At 36.5% G+C, this 22,202-nt stretch overlaps 1 protein-coding gene across 14 annotated transcripts in view; it reads right to left on the bottom strand.

The window, feature by feature from the left end:
- NBEA (neurobeachin) overlaps positions 1-22,202 on the bottom strand; it is a 480,010-nt gene that overhangs the window by 11,943 nt on the left and 445,865 nt on the right. For 6 of the 14 annotated variants that reach the window (XM_071804835.1, XM_071804804.1, XM_071804811.1 and 3 more), the window contains 6 exons: positions 15,571-15,633; positions 15,157-15,246; positions 13,478-13,670; positions 10,110-10,181; positions 7,830-7,985; positions 6,755-6,925 (listed from right to left, as the gene is read on the bottom strand). In XM_071804835.1, coding sequence (XP_071660936.1) covers positions 6,755-6,925; positions 7,830-7,985; positions 10,110-10,181; positions 13,478-13,670; positions 15,157-15,246; positions 15,571-15,633 — 745 coding nt within the window. The remainder of the gene's footprint in view (positions 1-6,754; positions 6,926-7,829; positions 7,986-10,109; positions 10,182-13,477; positions 13,671-15,156; positions 15,247-15,570; positions 15,634-22,202) is intronic. The other 8 variants (XM_065829710.2, XM_071804825.1, XM_065829692.2 and 5 more) reach the window with 3 other exon arrangements.

Genomic DNA, 22,202 nt, shown 5'->3' with positions numbered 1-22,202 from the left:
AAAGGCTGTGGCATGAGGAAGAGAACCTCAGTCACAGTACATATTATTTCTACAGACAGAAGTTGTGGACTCCAGGAATCATTCAAAATCTAGCAAAATATTCTGTCACTGTCACATCACCACTGATGAATGCAGCCAGAGGTCAAAGGCTGCAGCTCTGAGGGATTTGTAGGTGAAAATAACCTACCTATGAACTGAGATACAATCACTGTAAACTCCCTGTAATTTCCCCAAAGGAGCACCTTTGAACCAAATTACTAGACAGCAGAAGGAAGAAAAAATAATCTACTTTGTATTTCCAAATGAGTAAGTTTTTCTACAAAGTCCAAAATGAAGTACATTGTCCCTTCTCTCTGAAAAGCATAATGCTGAATAGTATTGTAAGGTTCTTCTGGAACAAATGGTGTTCTCGCACGCTAAGGAAAAAAAAAAGAACACACAGTGTTACAATTTGTCTGATATTGTCCTTATCCAGGAATTATGTACAGATTGCTATGGGGACACATCTCGGAATCTTCTGTATAAAGAAACACGAGAGCACAAGGCAAACTTCAGCTTTTACTTCATCTCTGACTTTGATGGAAGCAAGTACCAGGCTATGGCTCAATTATTTGCTGAAAATAATATACTTTACTGTTTTCTTTACTAGTAGCACTGTTAGGGGATACTCCTCAGGAAAAAACCAAAATCTTAGAAAATAGTATGGCTTTCATGGAAGTGAAAATGTAAAAGCCGCCTCCAGTTTTTATGATCAGAAAAAAAACCATCCTGGAGTTCGATGAAACAATAAGGGTAAGGCAAATAACCAGGAATATTTCAAAATACGAAGTTGCCAACAACAACATCCACAACATAAGGGAGCAATAGTTGTATAAAAAAAAAAGATCGCTGACAGAAGAAAGTATTCGTATATTAAAAATATTCTCATCTCTGGCAGAACTGGTTTATTTGCTGAGGAATGTGAGTAGCATTATATATCTATCTAGAGACAATTCTCCCAGGTGAGTAGACTTGCAGGTACGTTGCACCTATCCAGACCCCAAAGGAAAAATAGAGTGGAGGAGAGAAGAGTAAGGATTTGCAGTTTCTCTTCCTACTTCTTCCACTAAATGGCTTTGAAACTTCAGCAAGGTGCTGTACACCCTGTCCCGTACAGCCCCCATGTGGGGCACAGCAAAGCACAGGCACAGACATCTGCTGATAAAATGCTGTTTAGAACTGCACTAGTCCAGGTGTGTTACTGACTCATTTACCTTTGCACAGGAGAGAGATGTCTTTGGCTACCACAGTAGAGATGGTGCCAGTAAAAATCACACACTAGATTTCGAAGAGCTTCTACTGTGGCAGAACCGTGCTAAGATACCATCTTTTAAGAACTAATACCTAAATTGCACAAGCATACAAGTACTATAAGAAGTATTTAAACAGGCCAAGCAGATGTCATGTGTGCCAATGTGCTTGCGCAGGAACTTCAGAGAGTCATCCAGTTCACTTGATATGGAACACAGCGCTGGTTATTTTTAAACTGCTGCCCTTTAAAGGTTAAACTAGGGCATGTTATTGGGGACTAAAATGTAGAGCGAAGTAAAAGAATAAGCGAATACTCTGAGTTTCTAATAAGTACTCTTTCAATATACAGACTCACAAAACCTGCAATCTTTACAATTTAAAATGGTTTCAAAAATATGTTATGTGAAAGGAACACATAAAAGTAAACTTCATGACAAATTAAAAAAAAAAAAAAGTACCAGTTAACTTGAAAAAGATCTTTTATGTTAGTGCTTACCCTCCATTTCAGGTATATACAGCATACACTCACTGGAACAGGATGAATTGTTAGCACCTCTGAGGATCATCTTATAATACTAAACAAACCCAGTTTAGGGCTGATAGACACAATATTTTCCAATGGTCAGCACAGTTCCCATTAGAAAAAACAGAGTTAACTCTCACACCTCTTGTGACCATCCTCTTGGAAGCCACAATAGGTAATGAGAAATGTCAAGTCCCAAGATCAATGAAATTTCAGGCTCTAGGGACAAAACAGAAATAGCATTGATCCTTTTAAAGAACACCAGTCAGAGGGTGAATGTAATATATTGCATGGAAAGACTCAAGAGGATAAGCGGCCAAGTCCAACGTAGCTACCTGACAAAAAATTCAATCAGCTTTTAGCACAAGCTGCCTACCCTTCCTTTCTTTCATGCAGGAGTCTGATTCCAATTAAAGTGTGCAAATTAATTTTTATCACTTTCAAATTAGTTTCTGAATTTGTGTCTCTTTCAGATGAAAGCATCTGTCCCTCACTTTTCTGCAATTCTATCGTCTACTCTGGTATCTGTTCAACGACTTGAAGATAATTCTCATTTTCAAAGTCACTTGTTTGAAAGAGACATTCAATAAAGCAATCATAAAATATAAAAATAAAACAACTATAACGATACATGTTGAACTTCAGGGCATATTATGTACTCTCTCTGCTCCTTTTTGTGATGACTAATACAGTTACTATGTGAGAAGAAATTTGTATACAAATTAGCTCTCAGCTAAAACAAATCCCTATATATCATAAGAGAAAAAAAAATCAAAACAGAAATTGTCAAACTCCATCACAATAATTTTTCTATTCAGTCTGTTAGAACTGCAGAGATTTACATTTGCCAGATCACTTCAAAGAATTAAAATAAGCAAACTATGTCCTTTGCATGTGCTGTGTTTTCCCAAGAGAAAACAGAATCCTTTCACTGTTCTCTCAACTGCAGCAGATTTATAAAATGCGGTCATCAACTTAATATGGTTAAGATTTAGATTACCTATTTCAGATGGGTAATTTTTGCTAAATAAATAAAATAAAGAAATAAGGGGAAGCTCAAACATACACAAAAACCTGAATCCAACTGCCCTTTGGCCTAAAGGAATTCATGCCACACCTCGCACTTCCCAGGAGCATCCCCAGGCACCAGCCTCGAGTCTAGGCTGGAAAAGGACATTTTCTGTCACTGCTATTGGAGCTTAGCCAGTGCATAGCCCTGAAACCAGTTTTTGTTGGACCAGCGAAGGTACAGGTAAGAAGATTTACTCTACATATCACGATTGAAGGTACACAGTTCTGCTTCCTGATTTCTTGATTTATCTCTATTTCTAGCCAATCATGTTACATATGATCCATTAACGAGAGCAGAGAAAATCATTTCACTTTCCAGCAAAGCTGGAGGATCACAAGGGGCCCCTCCCACATTAATTTATAGCCTGATAGTCAGCATATGCTTGTGAATATGGGAATGCGGATTTGAATTCCCCCAACCTCTGGAGGCCAAGAAATTAATCTCCTACTTCCTGGACATACATTCTAACCAGAAGGGGTTTTATAAGCTATTTTTGAAAGCTACTCCATGGAAAACATTGTATTTAAAATCTGGTAAAACATCAGTCTTCTCAGAGCAATTGTGTGAAGTGTCGAGAAATTGAACCAGAAACTCCTTTTTGATATTTATTGTACAATAAAAGTAGTAACTTCATAAACGCATTGATGGGAAAAACTATTTTAAAATTATAAGATGAAGCTCACTATTCTTGCATAGGTAAGTTTTCAACTACTACACTGGAGCAGCCACTTGCAAGAGTCTTATCTAAGATGCAACTCTTCTGCCCTCTCCTCTTTAAACCAGAGCTGGTTGTGTATTTTCCACAGACACAGCTGAGGTCACCCTCTGAACATGTGCCCACATGGGTATTTCAGCAGAAGGCTCTACTGAAGTCCAACAGGTCAGGTTACTGACATATGTGTTGTTTAGTAAAGATTTTATCTGACTAACTCATGGACTCATTAATATGGAATTTTAGCAGAATCGGTAAGGAGTTTATTCAGACAATGTTTTGCCCCAGAGTGTTTCAAAATAAATTATTGCTATGTTTTCTAAGGAAATGGCATCTACATTTTTCTATACAAATGTTAAATTACATAAATTGTTTAGGACTGGGGGCTTGCTCCCCTCCCCCGACCTGGCTCCCCATACTCCTTAACATTTTCTGAAACAACTAAAGTTCCTTTTGGTAACTGGAGGCATTGAAGCTGAAATTGATAATTAACTGTCTTTCAGCTTAAAAGATCATTATAAAGTCAAGCATCTAACCTAGATAATTACTATACCTGACTTTGATCTTTGAATTTTTCACCTTCTTAGACTCTGTTGTATAAAATACCTTATCTGTGTCTCCAGATGACAGCTTTTAAAAAAACCTAATTCCCTCTTTTTCCCCTGAAAATATCATCTACATCTTTCTGAAAATTCATTTGAAAGATGTTAACTAATTGGATTTGACCTACAGTCAACATCTCACTTTCATTTTTCCTACAAGGCAAAGCCTAGTCTTCTACCAGTAAGTATAGAAGAAGAGCAGATTAGGAAATGTTTCTTAACTACTTCGGTGGATTTTATTATGTAAAATTTCAAACCTATTTTCATAAGGGTTGTTGAGAATGCTTCACTCCGGAAAATTAGTATACAGGGAATCGGTCATTGAACAACTATCAAGTCTGTTCACGGTAGGGAACAGAATCCAGTAGTGATTACTTCATCAGAAAGGTTTAGTAATTATAGAAGTTTTAAAAGGTAGAAGGTCCTTCAGGTATATAATCACTCCTGTGATCTATCCTCACTGATGTATGTGCTTGATAAGTCAAAGTAGCTGCTAGTAAGGATATGTTTGCAACACATGAAGTTCTGGTTATAGTATAGTACTAGTACATAATTAGCATATCCAGGGCAACTTTAATCCAACAAGTAGAGATAGCAGTCACAGCAATGACATCACTCTTTGTCAACATTAGTCTTCAGCCTGTCTTCAACATGAGTAGTAAGAAATCTGCTCAATATATTCCAAAGCTACCACAGAGGATTTAGGTATTTAATCTTCGTGAGTTCTGCTACTGGTGTCTGTGAGATTACATTTGCCTGGACATGACTATCTGCAGCACAGTCTCCCATTAATCTGACTATAAGACCTTTTCTTCAGCAAAACAGCACCTTATCCATATAGAGGCAGAGACAGAGAGAAAATCATACAATTTGGTTTTGTTTCCATTGATTGCTGTCAGCTAATTGATATCCCTTCTTTTCATTAAATTAAAGATATCCAAGGCATATACTTCCAAAGTTACACAGCTAAGATGGCAAACCTGACATTCCAAAACATATAATTTTCTTGCATTCAGATATGTTCATGGTGACAAAAAGGTATCAGAACTAAAATAAACCTATCTGCAAAAGAATTGGAGCAGTTTGTATTAGCCAGTAAGGAGATGCTAATGGCAAGAGCGCCCAAATCTCATATAACTGAAGGAAACAAAGGAAAAGCTCTTGTGTGTTTTTGTTTGTTTGTTTTTGTTTTGTTTTTGTTTGGTTTTTTGTTTTGTTTTGTTTTTGTTTTGTTTTGTTTTCTAACTCTTAGCACAGAAATTACTAATACTTGATATGAATTACACAGGTATTCAAAGAAGCAAAATGGCATCAAGCTAAATGCTGTTCTGACATAAAATTCCTTTTCAGAGTGAATTTCTCCCTATCTGAGAATTAAGTGACAAAAAAGCCCTGGAATATACATAAAAATTTGAGAAATTTGTTATAGGAACACATATTTTTTTTTTCCCTGTCCATTGTCTCTCTGTTATAAAAGCAAAAGAAAGTCAGATGAGAAAGAGAGACTTTTATCTGTTTCCCCTTTGCTCTGCTTGTAGACAAATGGAAGAAAATTAAAACACAACAACAAATCTGCTGTTGTAAAATTAACAAAATATTTACTTTGTAACAAATAAAACACTTTTCTACCAGACATCCAGTTGAAGAAATACTTTCACTTGGATGTCTATAACTGACAGATCTACAATGGCTTCCAGTCACTACTTGAACCAGAGATCGAAATTGATAGTGATGGATTCTTCCATGTCTATCTAAAGAGGCAATGTCCTTGTGCTGAACATAATTGTCAGAATTCAGAAACTGCTTTAAATGAAATGTATTTGGTATTGTAAAAAACTGCTCTTGTATTTAGCTGTGGTCACATTTCTGGCTTGGATGAAGTGACCTTGTAAATTAGTAGTTCACTTTAAGTGTCCTCTTATAGAAAATAATATTATTATTGTGTCCCCTTCACTCTGCAGAGCACTGATAGTTAGACCCCTGCAAATGAAATGTAAACTCTTCCTGACATTTTATCTTTTTCTATTTTTATTCAGTCACATTGCTTCTTCAAAGGTTTACTTGCAATAGAAAGACCTTTCTCAAAGAGACTCATTTAATTCCATGGCATGTGAGACTTTCCTTTTTTGAAAAGGCAAGGAGCTGATATTGTACGCTGTAGCACAAAAGGAGTAAGTTAAAATGCCAAAAAAAAAAAAAAAATGTGAGGAAAGGAAAGTCAAAATATAGTGATATATGTCCTGTCACTTAAAGGCCATAACCATCTTGTTCTAGTTTATGATGACATGATGCTATAAGTGATAAAGGCAATTATGAATTTAAAAATTACTCCCATGCTATTATCCGTTACCACGCACATCCTGTTTAAACTTTTCTTTTGGCTAGTACCCAATGAATTGCTTAGCATGTGGTGCTCTTCTTGTACCAACTTTCAACCTGTAAATGAAGTAATTGATATATTTGGTAATACATTCTGAAGCTGACAGAAGGAATGCTAAAGATGAACACATGTGACAGAGGACCTCTCAGGAAGGTGTTTTTTACAGGATACTTACTGCTATTTGGGTTGTCCCCTATAATATGATGTCGGCCACTCCAGTACCAAAGCAGCAATGTAGCATCACGAGACCCAGACACAATGTAGCAGTCACCACCAATATAGGACTCTGATCTGGCAAGGCAAGTCACGACATCCCAGTGGCCAAACACAATCTGAGTTAATTTTCCTGGTGGGAGCGCAAAGAGATACAAATTCAGGTTTTTAAAGTACTTACAGCATTTAGAAATTATTAACTATATCATTAATAACTATTCAGTAATTTTTGCCTCATGTCCTTTAATTAGACTTCACTACATGCTACAAGAAGATTAAAAAATCATGAATATAAAACTTTTTTTTTTCTCTTTTTTACGTTCCTATTGAGGGTTGTGCTCTGTGTCAATCCACAGCCTAACCCCTATCTCTGAAAATCAAGTCGATGCTGCAGTCACTGAATATTAAGTGGAGTTCCTGCTCCATCAGTATTTAAGCAGTGGTGTTAGAATACTATTTGTGAATTTCATGAATGATATGCGTAAGACAGCACATGAACTTTTACATGATGATATTACATTATTATACTAAAAACGTATATTTGTTCTATGTTGATGTCAAACTAAGGTTTACTACGATCATCACCTCCTTCTTTCTATTACTGCAATCATTTTTTAGCAATATAATGAACGATAATAGGTTAAAAGATCAGACAAAGAAACAAAATGCTTGTTCCCAGTAGCAGGCTATCCAGCCTGCTTCCGCATTACATGAAATAGAGACAGAAACAATACAACCATGAAAATATTGTAACAAAATTCTGGTTGATCCTTTTGATGTGGTCAATTCCCTAATAAAACCATGGTTTCCAAAAGTTACCAGTAACAAAATTAGTATACCTTTCCATTTCCTTTTACATCCCTTATCTTACAAAAAAAAGCATCTTAGAGCTATTAAGCTCAAACAATAATGTAAGATTTTATAAACTGCCCTTTATAATTTGTTGAGGGGTATGCACAGGCATCAGATATGGTAGTATTAAGACAACCACCCACCATGTGACCTAAGAAGAAACAAGTAGTTGTATTTAGGGTTACCTGTTTCTGTAGAATAAACTCGAAAGCTCTTGTCCCAGAAACCACAGATAAGAATGTAGCGATTATCTGCTGTGACCACGAAGCAGTGTGCATTGATCTGGATGCTCTGATCCACAAGGTCTGTGATCTGCCGTTTGTTCACACCAGAGTTATTGGCTGTAACGAAATGCAAAACACATTTTACAAGTAAGCCATTCCAACACCTTCCTGTCATCCACTTACAGGAGAAAATGAATACATTTAACTTTCAATGAACTGTGAATTTGTTGTTGAGTAAGCATTCTGAATATGAACACTTAGAGCTGTCTATATGGGTGTCAGCAATAGAAAATTATTGTGAGATTTCTGATTTCCCTTTGAATATGACAAAAGATTTTAGAGGAGATGACTATTTCTTACAAACTGCTTGATGCACTGCATAATATGTGGTAATATTTTAAGTGCTCTGCTAAAGTACTCTCGAAAACCAAACTGAACTAGGGGAAAGCGACGGAAGTCTACTTAAAATACCAAGGCAGTGCTAACAATACTGCAGAAAGTCAATTCCTGCTGTTTGGTATCTCTTCTACATAAAATATCCCAGTCTGTATTGTGTGACTTTGACATCCTCTATACCTGCAGATGCTTAACTGGGTCAAAGGTATAAGGATTCAACCAACAAAGCTATTCAAAGCTAATGTGCATTTAAAACACATGGGCAGTAATGTTAAAAGAGGCAATGCCACCTGGAAATTCCTGCAGGCAGAGGGAAAAGGAATTGTTCATGCAGAATCCCACCACCCCGACTGTCAAACAGAGCTGGTAGGAAGGACTGGGAGTAACCAGCTAATGTGCTTTTTACTTCCTGTGACACGACAGGATTTGGCAATACAATAAAGGTGTGTTCCCTCTCACCTAATATTAAATGTCTAAAAATTCAGTATATTATCTAAGTTAATTATCAGCTCTCCCTCTATACTCACTGGAGACAGAGACATTGCTTCATATGGCAAGTTGTCTCAAGCTGTAATGGCTGCCCATGTTCTAGACAACTCCAGAGGGTGATTTCTCTTTCTACATTAGCTACGGAGGGAATCTTGCCAACTAACTTCAGCTAATTGAAGTTAGGTGAGTTAAACTCACTCTGAGAGACATGTTTCTCCTAACACAGGAACACAACTTAATGCAGAAAATATTCTGAAATTTCTTCTATCCCTGTTTTTGGTTCTTCTACTTAGATTGGTCATAAATGCATGAAGTAAGAGGTTCAACCAAAAAACACCCTATTTTAAATTTGCTTGTAAAAGTTTATACCATATTTATATACATTCCAAGAACACGTATTTAAATTATCAGACTCTATGTCCATCCACTGAAAGATAATGAATAACAAATTACTTGCATTTCCAGAACAGGTGGGCACAATAGTTGTGCCCTAGCTTTTGAGAGGAAAATCTGAAGAGAAAGCCATTGTCATTATATGAGCAAATGAAGCATACAAAATGAGAAAGCTAACTCTCCTGAGGTAATTGTATATAAATCTTTCGACCGTGAATATTGACACAGACAAAAAAGGAACTTTTCATCTGGAGATGTTTAAAAATGCATTTTTTTTCTTACCAATGCTGCAAAATTGTCTCTAAGAACCTTCCCTATCCCCAATTTCTGTCTCAAAAATATGTCTACTGCAAAATTTAAACAAGCAACAACAAAACAAATAGTTTGAATTAAAGAGAAATAATGACCGTTAGGAATATGAGTCCTGCAGTCACTCTAATGGTTTTAGCAGATGCTATTTCTCAAAATACTTCACTTTCTCAAATATTTTTTGATTTAAAAAATACAATCATGGATCAATTTAAAATCCAGTCTTTTCTTTATTAATTTAGTAATGCTGACTAAACAATCCAAATCATAAATTGAATGAAGAGAAATGGATCTGCGTCAGCAGTGATATACACAGTGCTGGCTGTGAAAAATGAAAATATGTGAACTCTACCAGACCCTTTATTTTACTAATGTGACCTGATAAGAGAACAGAATTGTAGATATGGGCTGACAATGTAACTGACTTAATTGGCTGTTTCTTAAATACCAGTTGCTGGTGATGTTAATAACAAATAGCACTTCTGTAATTCCTTCACCATCAATAGCTAATGCTATTAGTTCTCCAGGACTGATAAGAATAAATATTTCCCTATCTTCCATGTTAAATGAAGCATAACATACAAATATAGATTAACTGATAATTCTTGAAAATGCTGTTTTCAAATATATTACTACATTTTCATCTTGACATACCAATCAATGGATCCATTTCAATTGGAAGGTGATGGGCTTGATCCAAAGAATAACCTGGGGCTCCCCGAAGGCCTACATGTGAAAAGAAGAATAAAGCACATAGGAACCTCATTGTCTAAAATTTTTATATGATTTTTCTAGGTTTAAAAGGGTATTATTGGTTTATTATATATTAAAAACTAACTTCTTACTATGACTTGTTCTATGAATCTTTTACAATTCCCTCCTCTGTGCTACTGAAATATGCATTTGTTAATTCTTCAGCTATGTAATAGCGAGTATAATGCATGAGTGCTAATTTCATCACAATTTTCACAGCCACATACATTCATTAAATAACTCCTTTAAAACAGTGTAATAGAGATTTTTTTTTTTTTTTTTACATTTGAGCACTGAGAACCTATAATAGAACAAGAAATAAAAATAATTGGATTAAACATTGTTACGAGTTTCTTACATATGGAAACTTGCAAGTGACAGAAACTTGGACCTTTTCATGGATTTATCTAGAATTTTTAGCTGGGAAACTGTGGGCTGCAATAAACTTGCCACAATTATTCTTATTAGTTCTATCCTGAGCAGTCCTTAAGCTGTTCAAGTGTGCATCAAGGGCTGCATATTTGGTGTTATCATAGAATGTCCTGAGTTGGAAGAGACCCACAAGGATCATCAAGTCCAACTCCTGTACCTGCATAGGACAAGCCCAAAATTCACACCATGTGTCTGAGGGCATGATCTGCTTTCGTGTATGGATAGTGTTGCTTTTGGTTCTTCTGAGCACCTTCCCGAGCATATGAATCGCAATGGTCACAACTGAAAATAATTTTTGCCAGGAATTGCCATGTTGCACAATATCCTCCATAAGAGGAGATACAGAGTTCTGGAGAATAAATTCCATTTAGCACTAATGCAATAGACAACCAGAGGAGGTAAAAGAAAACAGAGCCTACAGCTGGCCCTGCCATTTTCTGAAAAAACACTCTTCTAAGAACTTCTTGATCCCTCCTTTCTCTCTCTTCCTTCAAAACCAAACCAGTTTGGGACAGATCTTTACCAGTATTAACTTAGATTAATTTGCTTGTCTTCTGAGATAGCTATGAAAATGCATTCTGCTGTATATAAACCATAGAAGCTCTACACATATCCCACAACAGTAGAAGTCTGTAGATGGACCTATTTATACTAGAGTTGTGATTTATTGAAATAATATTATGACAATAGTAGGAAATTGATACCCTGTCCTGGATCAGCCTCTTGCAAAATAAAATGCATTACTAGGCAGGATGTAAAAATTCAGAAAATCATTAGAATGAGTTTTGATTCTCCAGTTTTATTCTCCTGTGTCTTCTTATTATAATATATTCAGAAAGTATTCCTCTCTTTGAAATTTACACCAGAGCTTTTTAAATTGTGTGAAATTTAGTTCATGGTTGATTCATGACATGAATTCTACATGTTTGCGACATGACTTATGTTTCACAAGAGCATATATGAAAAACTGAAACCCACCAGTCACAGACATCAACTGACTTCTACTAAAATAGAAGACTTCAAATAACAGTTGTTAAGGAAACCCTTGAAATCCAGGCTGCTGCAACCTTGTAACCTTAGTAACCTCGACTCCTTTACACTAAAGTATAGGTAAAGATCTTGACTTCCCCTCAGTTGACAGTCTGGATGAGAAAGGGGTACTCGAGTACTAAATAAGCCTCCTCAAATGGAGGAGACATGAATGATGATTTTGGTGCAGAGTACTTGGGCAGCATCCCTGAAAAATCCAGGGGAACTAATTAGGAATTAGTCAACCAGTGTTAGTCAAAAGAGTATTAAAATTCCAGAGGACAGTTTCTGTACTTCTGAATAATTTCTGATGTTGGGCTCTTCCGTTGAGGACACTGTCACAAAATATTTTTTTAAATGTTTTGTTTAAGTTTTTTTTTCCCCGTCTAAATTTTTCCCTTTCATTTTAAAGAAATGGGTAAAGCATTTTTACATCTAATGAAGTTGCAACTGATGAAGCACCATAAATGCATGGATTTCTGAAAGGCAATAAGTGATCTTGTTCTGTTCCTGTTGTATTCTCTAAACCACCATGCAAAGTTTGTTTGTAAACAGAGAACAGGTACATTCTGAATACATGCAACACTTAATATTCAAACTAACATTATTGAAATGTTCAGAATAAAAGTAATATTAAATCTTATATTAATATTCAAGAATTCAGAGTGATATTAACTTTACTTGCTCTGATAATTCCTCTAATGCACACCTATAATGGAGTTTCCATTAATTACTCTGATTTTTGCTTATAACATCAGCCTTTGGCCAGCCTTGTGCATAAGAAGTGGGATCTATTTCACCTGACTTAAATTACTCACTGAGGAGACATTTAACTTTAAGCCAGTGAAATCCCTCGGTAAGCTAGAATCCCTTCATATCTACTGGACATAGCTAACCTAAATATTACAAATCCCCCTCTCCAGGAGGACCTATTCTGCCCAGGGCTTTCTCCTGTGTGTAAAGAGTGAAGGAGGGTTTTTTTGCCTAGTCCCTACAAAGTTCCTGAGCCAGTTACTGAGTCATGCTCTTTGAGTCTGAGTCACACCACATACCTTCTTTTTTTTCCCCAGGTGGTAACAAACCCCCAAAAGTTTCCAGATTCTGCAGCATAAGGGCTATCACAGCAGGAAGCTGCCTTAGAAAACAAAACTATTCATTTCCTCACATACCTCATGGCCCCATCACCTATTTAGCAATAAGTAAGACAACCTCAGCACCTACACGACCAGGTGAGGAGACGGGAGAGTCCTAGTGGCAATATGGAGAGATAAGCAGAGGGAGTGGAAGGGAAATTTGAGATAACCTTGTCAGATGGACTTTTGGGAGGAAACTTCTGTTCAGAATCGTTCAGTGTCCAGGTGCTTAGCATCCCACATTATCTAACGGTGACCCAGGGGCAGGCTTATGACAAGCGCTGGACAGACCTGAAATCTCTCTCAAGCAGCTGACAGTGATGTACGCTCTCTAGCATGCCCGTATGTTTTCCTGAAACCTGGGACATGTTAATACCAACTGTGTCAAGAACAGCAGCACTCTTCCGAAAAGCTTTATATCAAAGGCCGATCCTGCTGCAACCACAAATTGATTGGCTGCCATGGTGATGTGCTGCTGTTAGGAAGAGTGTTTCTAGGAATGACACCAGAGAAAACACAAGCTTTGATTATTTGACATAAAGCAGAAAAAACAGTAAATTTTTGTACACAGGCAGGTGAGTGAGATTAACCTAGATCTAGCTAAATTGCACTTGAATTTAAAGCTGCACCGTTAAGGTCTTCAAATTTGAATGAAACATTCCTGTGAGAACCTACCTACTGTGTTGTGCCACCGATTGACTGCAAATAGCCTGCTGCAGGTGACGGTGACCACGGCAGGAATGGTCAGGTGGGGCAGTGTGTTGGCTGCCACGTGTGTGACAGGGGAATTTGATGGGAACTTCAGCACCATGATGACATCCTGCTGCATCTGATCTTTAAACATGAGAGGGCTCTGTGGAAGGAAACACTGTTGAGTAGAAAGGAGAAGAGAGCAGAAGAAAACAGAAGGGATAACACAATTAGTGAGGAGGTCTGAGGGAAAACAAGGTTAAAAAAGAGCAGGCAAGCATGTGCACATACAGGGAAAACAACACTACCTGTGCGTCTACACTAGTGATGGAGGAGAGCAAGACCAGAAGCTATTATTGGATCATTACACGAGGACAAGTAGAGAATAGGTATGGTAAGGGTTATCGTTACAGGGTGCAAAATGACCATTAGCATAAATCAATATACAGTTAAATGTAAAACCATACAGCAGTTAATATTCATACAATAAAGATAGGAGGCAAATAAAAGATTTAATCAATTACTGCATCATAAATATAAATGTTATAAATTAAAAAGGGAGGGACTCAAAAACTCTCAGATATTTAATCTTTCTTAATGTTTTCTTTATATGATATGCAGCACGTCCAAAAATAGAGAATTTAATTCTATTTAAAGCATATACTTATTAGGGAGTATGTAAGTAATTATAAACCTGTGTGGTGATGCTAGAAGTGACACAGTTTTTTGTACATGGACAATAATACTGTTACTAAGTATTGTTTTTAAGGTGCTTTTTTTTTAACCACTGTTACAACAGATAGAATTATTTATAGAAGTTCAAATGATCCTTTGCAGTTATCAATTTAAATAATTATTAAAAACACATCTTAAGAATGTAAAATAAATATTATGTACCCTTGACATCTACAAATTACTTAAAATAACACAACTAACACTTCCAGATCAATTCCTACTTTTGCAGTGTACAACTAGATAGAGTGATTTCCTTGTTGATTGATAAAATGATTGAAATGACTGCATGTATTCCTCTTGAATTACAAAAAAAAAAAAAGAGAAAATATCTAGCTCGAAGCATTTCATCAAAGGCACTTAGGGGCACAGAGATCTGTCTTATTCAGTCTGGCTGTTTCATGTAACTCTTTGCAGGAAGCACAAACAATAAAGCATTAGGAATTAATTTTGGAGTTAAAATTGAAATTCAAAATATACATTGTAATTGTCTCAGGGGAACAGGCTGGAGGATTCTAGCATGATTTGAACTCCAATGCTTCATTTTTGTCAAGCAGGCATTGTTCATAAATCAGCCCTAACAATGCATCCTTTAAAAGAAAACAAAACATGCTCACTCTAAGAAAGGACTGCAGCCGTTCTCACTTCTTGCAGAAATAAGAATGTAAATATGTATTTAACAAGCATATATTTATGAACATAGGGTCTTTTAATACAATATTAGACAGCAAAAGCCAGGACTATAGGAAGCTAAAACTATTCAAACCTCCACCTTGCTCTGCTAGAGCATCATGAGCCGCTGCTGCCAGGAGAAAGTATGGCTGCATGGGCAGTGGTGGACATTAAAAGTGTTGCTTAATGGGTACTTTATGACCTGCAAAAGATCCTCAGGTTCAAAGGGAATGCCTTCCCGGCCAGCAGTTATGTCTCACCAGGTGCATGGCAGAGCTCCGAGGTGGATGAGGCTCAATGAGCAACTGCGATGGCGTCTGTCCAAAGTTCTGTATCTGCGCCTCCATGGCCTGCGGGCAAGGGAGAGGGACTGTCAAGAGCAATATGTGTCAAGGAGAGAGGTCAACACACTGTGTGACAACGCAGGCATATCCCAAGTCAGCCATGAAAAAAGTCCAGAAAATTCACCCAGTGCTCTCCTCCCAGGCTGCAGACTCATCCAAGTGTTAGTATTTTGTAGACAAGCTTTGCTTCTCCTTTCAAGCATGCTTCAGTTAACCAGCTAACCATTCTCATCCCCAGTAACTGGCGTTTTATGTGAAAATGTTAACCTGTAAGGACATGCAGCTCAAGTCTTGAGAGAGCTTTTATTTCACTAAAAAGAACATATATACCTTAATAAAGTCCTTTGTAAGGAGGAAAGTATGAGGATCTCTAATAAAATAAGCCTCTGGAATCTTAAATGAGGGGAAAGAAAAGCAAACTGAGAAACGAAATTCATGTATAAAATATAATAAAAACAAAATAATTACTATTTCAACAACAGCTTTAGTAGGTTAAAACAAAAAAAATGCCAGAAACAAACCTTGCCGGGAACATTCAGACTAATGTAAAAATCTTTGCAAGTTGCATACATTCACTGAGTATTTATTTCACCATTAATTTGATTGCATTTTTTTCATGGGCTTTCAGGCTTCACAGGTTTGAAATGAAAACTTAGCAATTTCAATGCATTCTTCAAGACTTAAATCTATTTTCAGAACAAAACTGGAGTAATTTGATAGGAAGTAGAACACAGCCCATATACTCAGATGCTTTCACAACTAAAACAATTCATTCAAATAAAAATATATTTAAGATATATTCTTAAAAAATTTGGCAAAAGATTGCCACCTGCAAAAGCAATACTGTTAAACAACAGTTCTTATTTTTCAGATAGACAGATACTGTTTTATTTGACCTTGTGAGACAGAGAATAAAGCATTCACGGAAAACCAAACTGGTGGATTTTGAAATGCACTGTGCATTATGTACCTATATGTATACTGTACCCTGCACTACTGACCCTTCATATTTTTCTTGTGAGTTTTATGAATTTTTCATTTGCTACCACACAAGAAACATGAAAAAACACCAGAAACATGACTATCTTGGTAAATTATGTTATTTCTTTCACACATGAAATGGTAAGAAGCACAATAAATACTTCATGTTACAGAAGAATACAGAAGAATCCTTTTAATCTACATATTTTGTAATTCCTACAAGTCAATCTGTGCTTTCCTCCGCTTCACAGCATAGATGCAAGAACAGATAGTGGAGAGAGATTTCCTAACAGGTCACTATTGGATACCACTCCTGATGCTCTAGATTGACAGGTATATAATGGAATACCACAAACAAACATTTGCTGAAAAAGAAACTTAATGCAAAGTCCAGTCAAGCAGCTGAAGTACTTTCAATGGATTGTAGCTTGAGTGCATTTGATGCCATAATTATCCTGGTACAGGTGATTTCTTGCTTGTTGACTAATTCAGAGCAGACTTAGGTGTCAAAGGCAGAAATTGTTTCTTGGAAACTGGTGAGCCCCTCGAGTTTTATTAACATTATTTAATGATATATTAATTTAAAATCATAGAGTAATTTCACACAAAACCAATGCACCTATGTAGGCATATGCATGTACGTCTCTACATGTCTATGCAGCAGCTCTGCATATGTATCATACAAATAGTATCTTTTAACGTGCTGTGTAGATACCTTGACTCATGCCGACACCTTTTATATAGGAATATAAAATTCACCTCAAGTCAAATAAAAAGTAGTATTTTCTATTACATTCAGTCCTCTAGATCTGATTTGCCTTGTGGGGAGAAGGGAATTATACTTGTCTGTGAATTTCATTTGAAAATAACAAAGACTAACACCAACAATATCAGGGACTTTGTGATTCGTCAATAATATTTTGAGAAAAGTAATTTATATTTTTCTTTTTTTTTTTTTAAATAATTATCAAGGTCAATTTAATTTTAATTTTTGAAAGAATTCGGTATCAAAATAAGAGTGTGAATTGTATTTGACAGACATAATGAACAAAAAACAGATCTTCCTCTCCCACCCTTTGCAGTGATCCCTTAAATGTACTTCTGTTCTCTTGCAGGCAAGAGAGTTCACTAAAATGAATTATTAATTTTTTTTTTCAGTGCAGCCCAATTTTAATTTACACATTTACTTTCATGTTGTCTAGTCTTGGCAAATTTAATTGTCTGACTGTAAATTCTACACACATAAACTTTGTGGGCTTTGCCTCTCAGTTCAGGTAGATTTATGAAAGCAACAGGAGAAGAGAAAGAGAAGCAGAATACAATAATAAACCAGCATAAATTTTTTAGATTAGGAGGAACAGATACTTAAAACATAACTGTCAAAAGCAACTGTTATTTTACAGTTGAAGATGTCCTGGTAAATACTCACTTATATACTTTACGTGTCCATAATTTTAAAAGGTTTAAGTTAATGCCAAGTCCTTCTGTAACCAGAACAAATGCAGAATCAAGACCTTTATATTCAGGGAATATTAAATATTTTTGCTGGCTCGCACTTACAAAGACAACTGCCTCTCCCCCACCATGTGATTAGTAATGTTATCCCTTTCCTTCAAAAATATCATTTGTAAAACTGACAGCTCTTGGATGTGTTGAAGAAACTGGACAGTGTTTCTTTAAAAATACCCATTATGGGTATTCAACTCCTGCACCAAGACTATAGTCTCCAAAACACCACAGCTGTGCACAGCTACAACTGGTATTCCTCTCTAGAACTCACAACACTTAAAAAAGGACAGAAAAACCTTGTCAAAACTTACACAGAAGATAAACATAAGCATACAGAGATAAAGTGCCTGGCCCAAGGGTATTCCTAATGCTGCCTCCTATCAGATCACTTGACACAAAATGAAAAGCAGGTACAGAACAGATCTGTGAATAACAATGTAATACATTGATTTGTTTACAACGGAACTCTGGTTGTATCTGAAAATAATCTGAAAACTCGAAGTGTATGCTACAGTTTTTCTTGAACTTTAAATCATCAAACTTTAGATTTATTTAATGGTCTTAAACATTTCATTCTAATTAATCAATTCATTTTCTCCCCTTAGAATATTATGTGCAAATTGCTACACCATTCCCTGAAACATGCATTCCAGTAAATTTAATGAGTATTTTAATAAAATAAAGTTTATTCTCATTTCACCTTCAAATGTCCTTAATGTAGAAACAACGTAAGCTTGGAATTCAGCGGCTGCCAGATTTAACACTCTTGGAACCGCAAAATGGCAACTATATTAGTTTTAATTTTCTTAATAAGGTGTTGGAAAATGCTATTTCGTGAGCTGATTTGAGATTCCCTACTGTTTTTAATACACATAAAATGAGACTTTCACTGCAGACACTTTGGGGAGTATCTGTTAGGATACGATCAAGTATTGCAGAAAGATAAAATGGGTCTCAACCTATTACTTGATAATTATGGGTCAGAACAAGGAAAGAAAAAAATATCTGCAATATTGCTGGCAATTCAAAGTTTAAAATGAGTTGTTCTCACACATCCTAATTTATGTAATCAAGCAAAACACAACTTAGTAGCACTTGATATTCGTCATTTAGCAACAATATAGGGAGGTTTATTCTAAGTTTGGTCAAGAACTCAATATATCAAATCATTCAGTCTGATAAATGATACTAATCATAGATACAATGAAGAATATCCTCAATGTATGTTGCTCAAAGACAATAGATAATTTGGTTCCAATGTCTGTGCTGAAAGGCAGAGTGTACATTTCCAAGGGTACTGGGATGCTCTTCTGCAGCCTTGAGGATCAGTCCCTAGTGTCAGCTCCCTGTGGAATGCTTTGCTCATTATGCAGTCTACTGAAGTATTTGGGTTTTATTTCTTAATTTTAATTGAAAGCAACACAAATCTGCTTTTAAATAATTCAAGCAATCTGTTTCTTTAGGTGTAAGAACTATTTTTAGTGGTCAAAGGCAGTAAGTAGTGCAACTCAACAGAAGCACAGCTGCAGAGCAAGAGAGTTGGTCTTAGAACAGAATAGGATGGTTTTTTTCAGTCGGAAGGGACTTACAATGATAATCTAGTCCAACAGCCTGCCTGTTGAGCAAAAGTTAAAACGTATTATTAAAGGCGTTGTCCAAATGCCTCTTAAACACTGGGAGGCTCAGGATACCGACCACCTCTCTAGGAAGCCTGTTCCAGTGCTTGACCACCCTTCCTAATTGCTTCCTAATGTCCAGTCTAAACCTCTCCTGATGCAGCTTTGAACAATTCCCATGCGTCCTGTCACCGGATACGAGGGAGAAGAGATCAGCACCACCTTCCTCTTGAGGACCTCATGCTGAAACCGTGCTCACTGCTGCGTTTCCCCACCAGGCTGTCTCCAGTGTGGGCTGCAGACCTCCATCAGCTCAGTGATTCTAGCTGCACCCCTGGAGCACACTGCTTTGGTGGCTTAGAAACCAGTTCAGACATTTCAAAACTGTCTGTAGTGTGAATGACAGCATGGCAAATAGGGATGATCTGCAGATTCATTTCAGAAGCACAGTCCTAATCTAAATGAAAATGCTACAATTGACTCATCTGAAATTCCACAAAAGTGAAGGGTTTTATTTGTTCTTTATAATACTTTTGCAAAAAGGCTAAGCCATGAAGCAGTTTATTTTTAACATACTTTTTTTCTCTAAAGTATTTTTTTCAGAAATGCAGGTAAAATCACCAAGGAAGATATTAATGGTCCATCTCATTTACAAACTCCCCTTTGTTGAGAGAGATGCCTGGTGACTACATAACACAAGAAACATAAAAGCATGAGCACTTTTACTTTGAATCACGGAGGGAAGAAATTCCTAAAAGCAGACAGCACTGCAGATAGTAAGACAATGTTTTTATTCTTACATGAAGTGGCCTAGTTTTGTTCATCTTCACTGATTGCTACCATGATCAGTTAAGCTTTCTAAAATATATATTATTTGAGTTTCTTTATGATTTTATTACTTTTTTATATATTCAGTCTTTTAATGCCCATAATCCAAGTGTGTTTTGCTCCTCTTGTGTACCGTATTTGGGATTTTCTACAATCCGTATTCCCCTGCCCAATGAATTACAAACTCTGTAGGCAATTGAGCAATACACACCACAGCAATAGTCATTCAACTCTGCCTTTACTGAAAGTTTGTTGCATTTTTGAACCCAAGTGAACAGAGGAATCCTCTATGTGCTCTTCCACCCAAGCAGCCAGCACCCTCCCCAGCCCCTAAGCACCATCTTTTTCAGAAGAAAGATGATTGACAGCCCCTTGGTGGGTAGCATAAGCAGCTTGAAAATGTTATTGTTTTGTACGAGAGGTGTGAGATACTGCTCTTTTATTTGCATCTACAGTTGTTAAACAGCATCAATATCTTCAGGACTTTTGATAAGCTAGGTTAAGAGTATTGATTTCCACTTTAATATTGTATGTTTGGAGGAAAGAAGTGCTGTAGTTTAAACACAAGCAATGACTCAACTAATCTGGTGGTTTTGATACAGCTAGTTATTTAATCAGGATACTCGAGGGACTGAAAGATGGGCATAGAAATGGATTTTCTCCACAGGTTGCTACTTCATTAATTTAACAATGGAGAAGGGGCAACCTTAAGCTCTTTCCTCTCACAGTAGGTATCTTGTTGGATCCAGTGTGCAATTGAATGGCTCTCCAGCAGAAGAGCAGCAACTCAGAGCTGACTTTCAGTCTCCTCCTGTGTCAATCCACCCCTTAACTTCTTCCTCATTCCTTTGTGAAAGCAAATAGTACTACAAAAGGAATGAGAATGTAAAAGGTAAGATCTCCCATTCTCTCTACAAGCATGAGTCACATTGGTGACCTTATTTGTCTCAGGGAGCACCTCCTTTTACCTTTCACATTTACCTCATTAGGCTATTAATTGTGATAGTTCTTCCTTGTTTCACCTTTATAGCTTTCCCATTCATCCCCCTAGTAGTCCAATATGCCTCTCAAGACACAAAAATATTTGAACGCTCTGCCAGCTTAGGCAGGCATTTGGTTAATCCACTGCAAACTGGAAATAAAATCAATACATCTCAAAAGAGAAAGAGAGAAGATAAAGCAAAAATACCGTAAAGATGGATATCCTGCAGCCAGGGCAGGGTTTAGCTGAGAGTGTCCCTCACGCCTTCAAGCACACCCTCACATGTGAGGTTCCCATGTGCCTGAGCACAAATCTTTCCTTTTCCTCTCTAGCAGCCCACTCCCCTGAAAATCACAGGAAACTTCCTTACAGTGAAAAGAGCTGTTGTCAAGGAGTGAAATTCTCTCCTCCCTTCCCAACAATACTAGAAGGGAAAAACAAAACAAAACAAAACAAAACCAACAATAACAACAACAAAACCAAACAAAAAAACCCCACACAGCAATTTTCTATAGCTTTTCTCATTCTTATATCTTTCCAAGTCTTCCTGGAACAAAGGAGTTTACCACTGATATAATGAAATTCCCTCATTAAATTATGCTAAAAACTATAGCAATCTCTATTATGCTCTAAAGCAAATAGCTTTAACTCCCAATTACTCTGATGAGGTCTATATTATTATAGGAGCTCCCCAGGCCACACTGCTCAGTTCATTATTTTTATAGTTGCGATAATTTCTAAAACTGTGAGTTTTGCTCCCAGCCCATGGCAACTTCACTGCCTTTTCTTCCCTGCTATTTGCCTGTGTACAAGGCATACAGAGAGCATCCCAATGCTGTGCAAAACTCTGGACATGGGCTGGAACAGAAGGAAGTCATACATTTATTCATAGTTTTGTTTACAATTACATTTGATTAAAAAAAAAAAAATTCAGAATAGAATAGAATAGAATAGAATAGAATAGAATAGAATAGAATAGAATAGAATAGAATAGAATAGAATAGAATAGAATAGAATAGAATAGAATAGAATAGAATAGAATATTT

This window comes from Patagioenas fasciata, chromosome 1 (assembly GCF_037038585.1).
Source record: "Patagioenas fasciata isolate bPatFas1 chromosome 1, bPatFas1.hap1, whole genome shotgun sequence".
Lineage (NCBI taxonomy): Eukaryota > Metazoa > Chordata > Aves > Columbiformes > Columbidae > Patagioenas > Patagioenas fasciata.
Note: the sequence above shows the minus strand (reverse complement) of the source record. Positions and strands in the feature narration are given on the sequence as shown.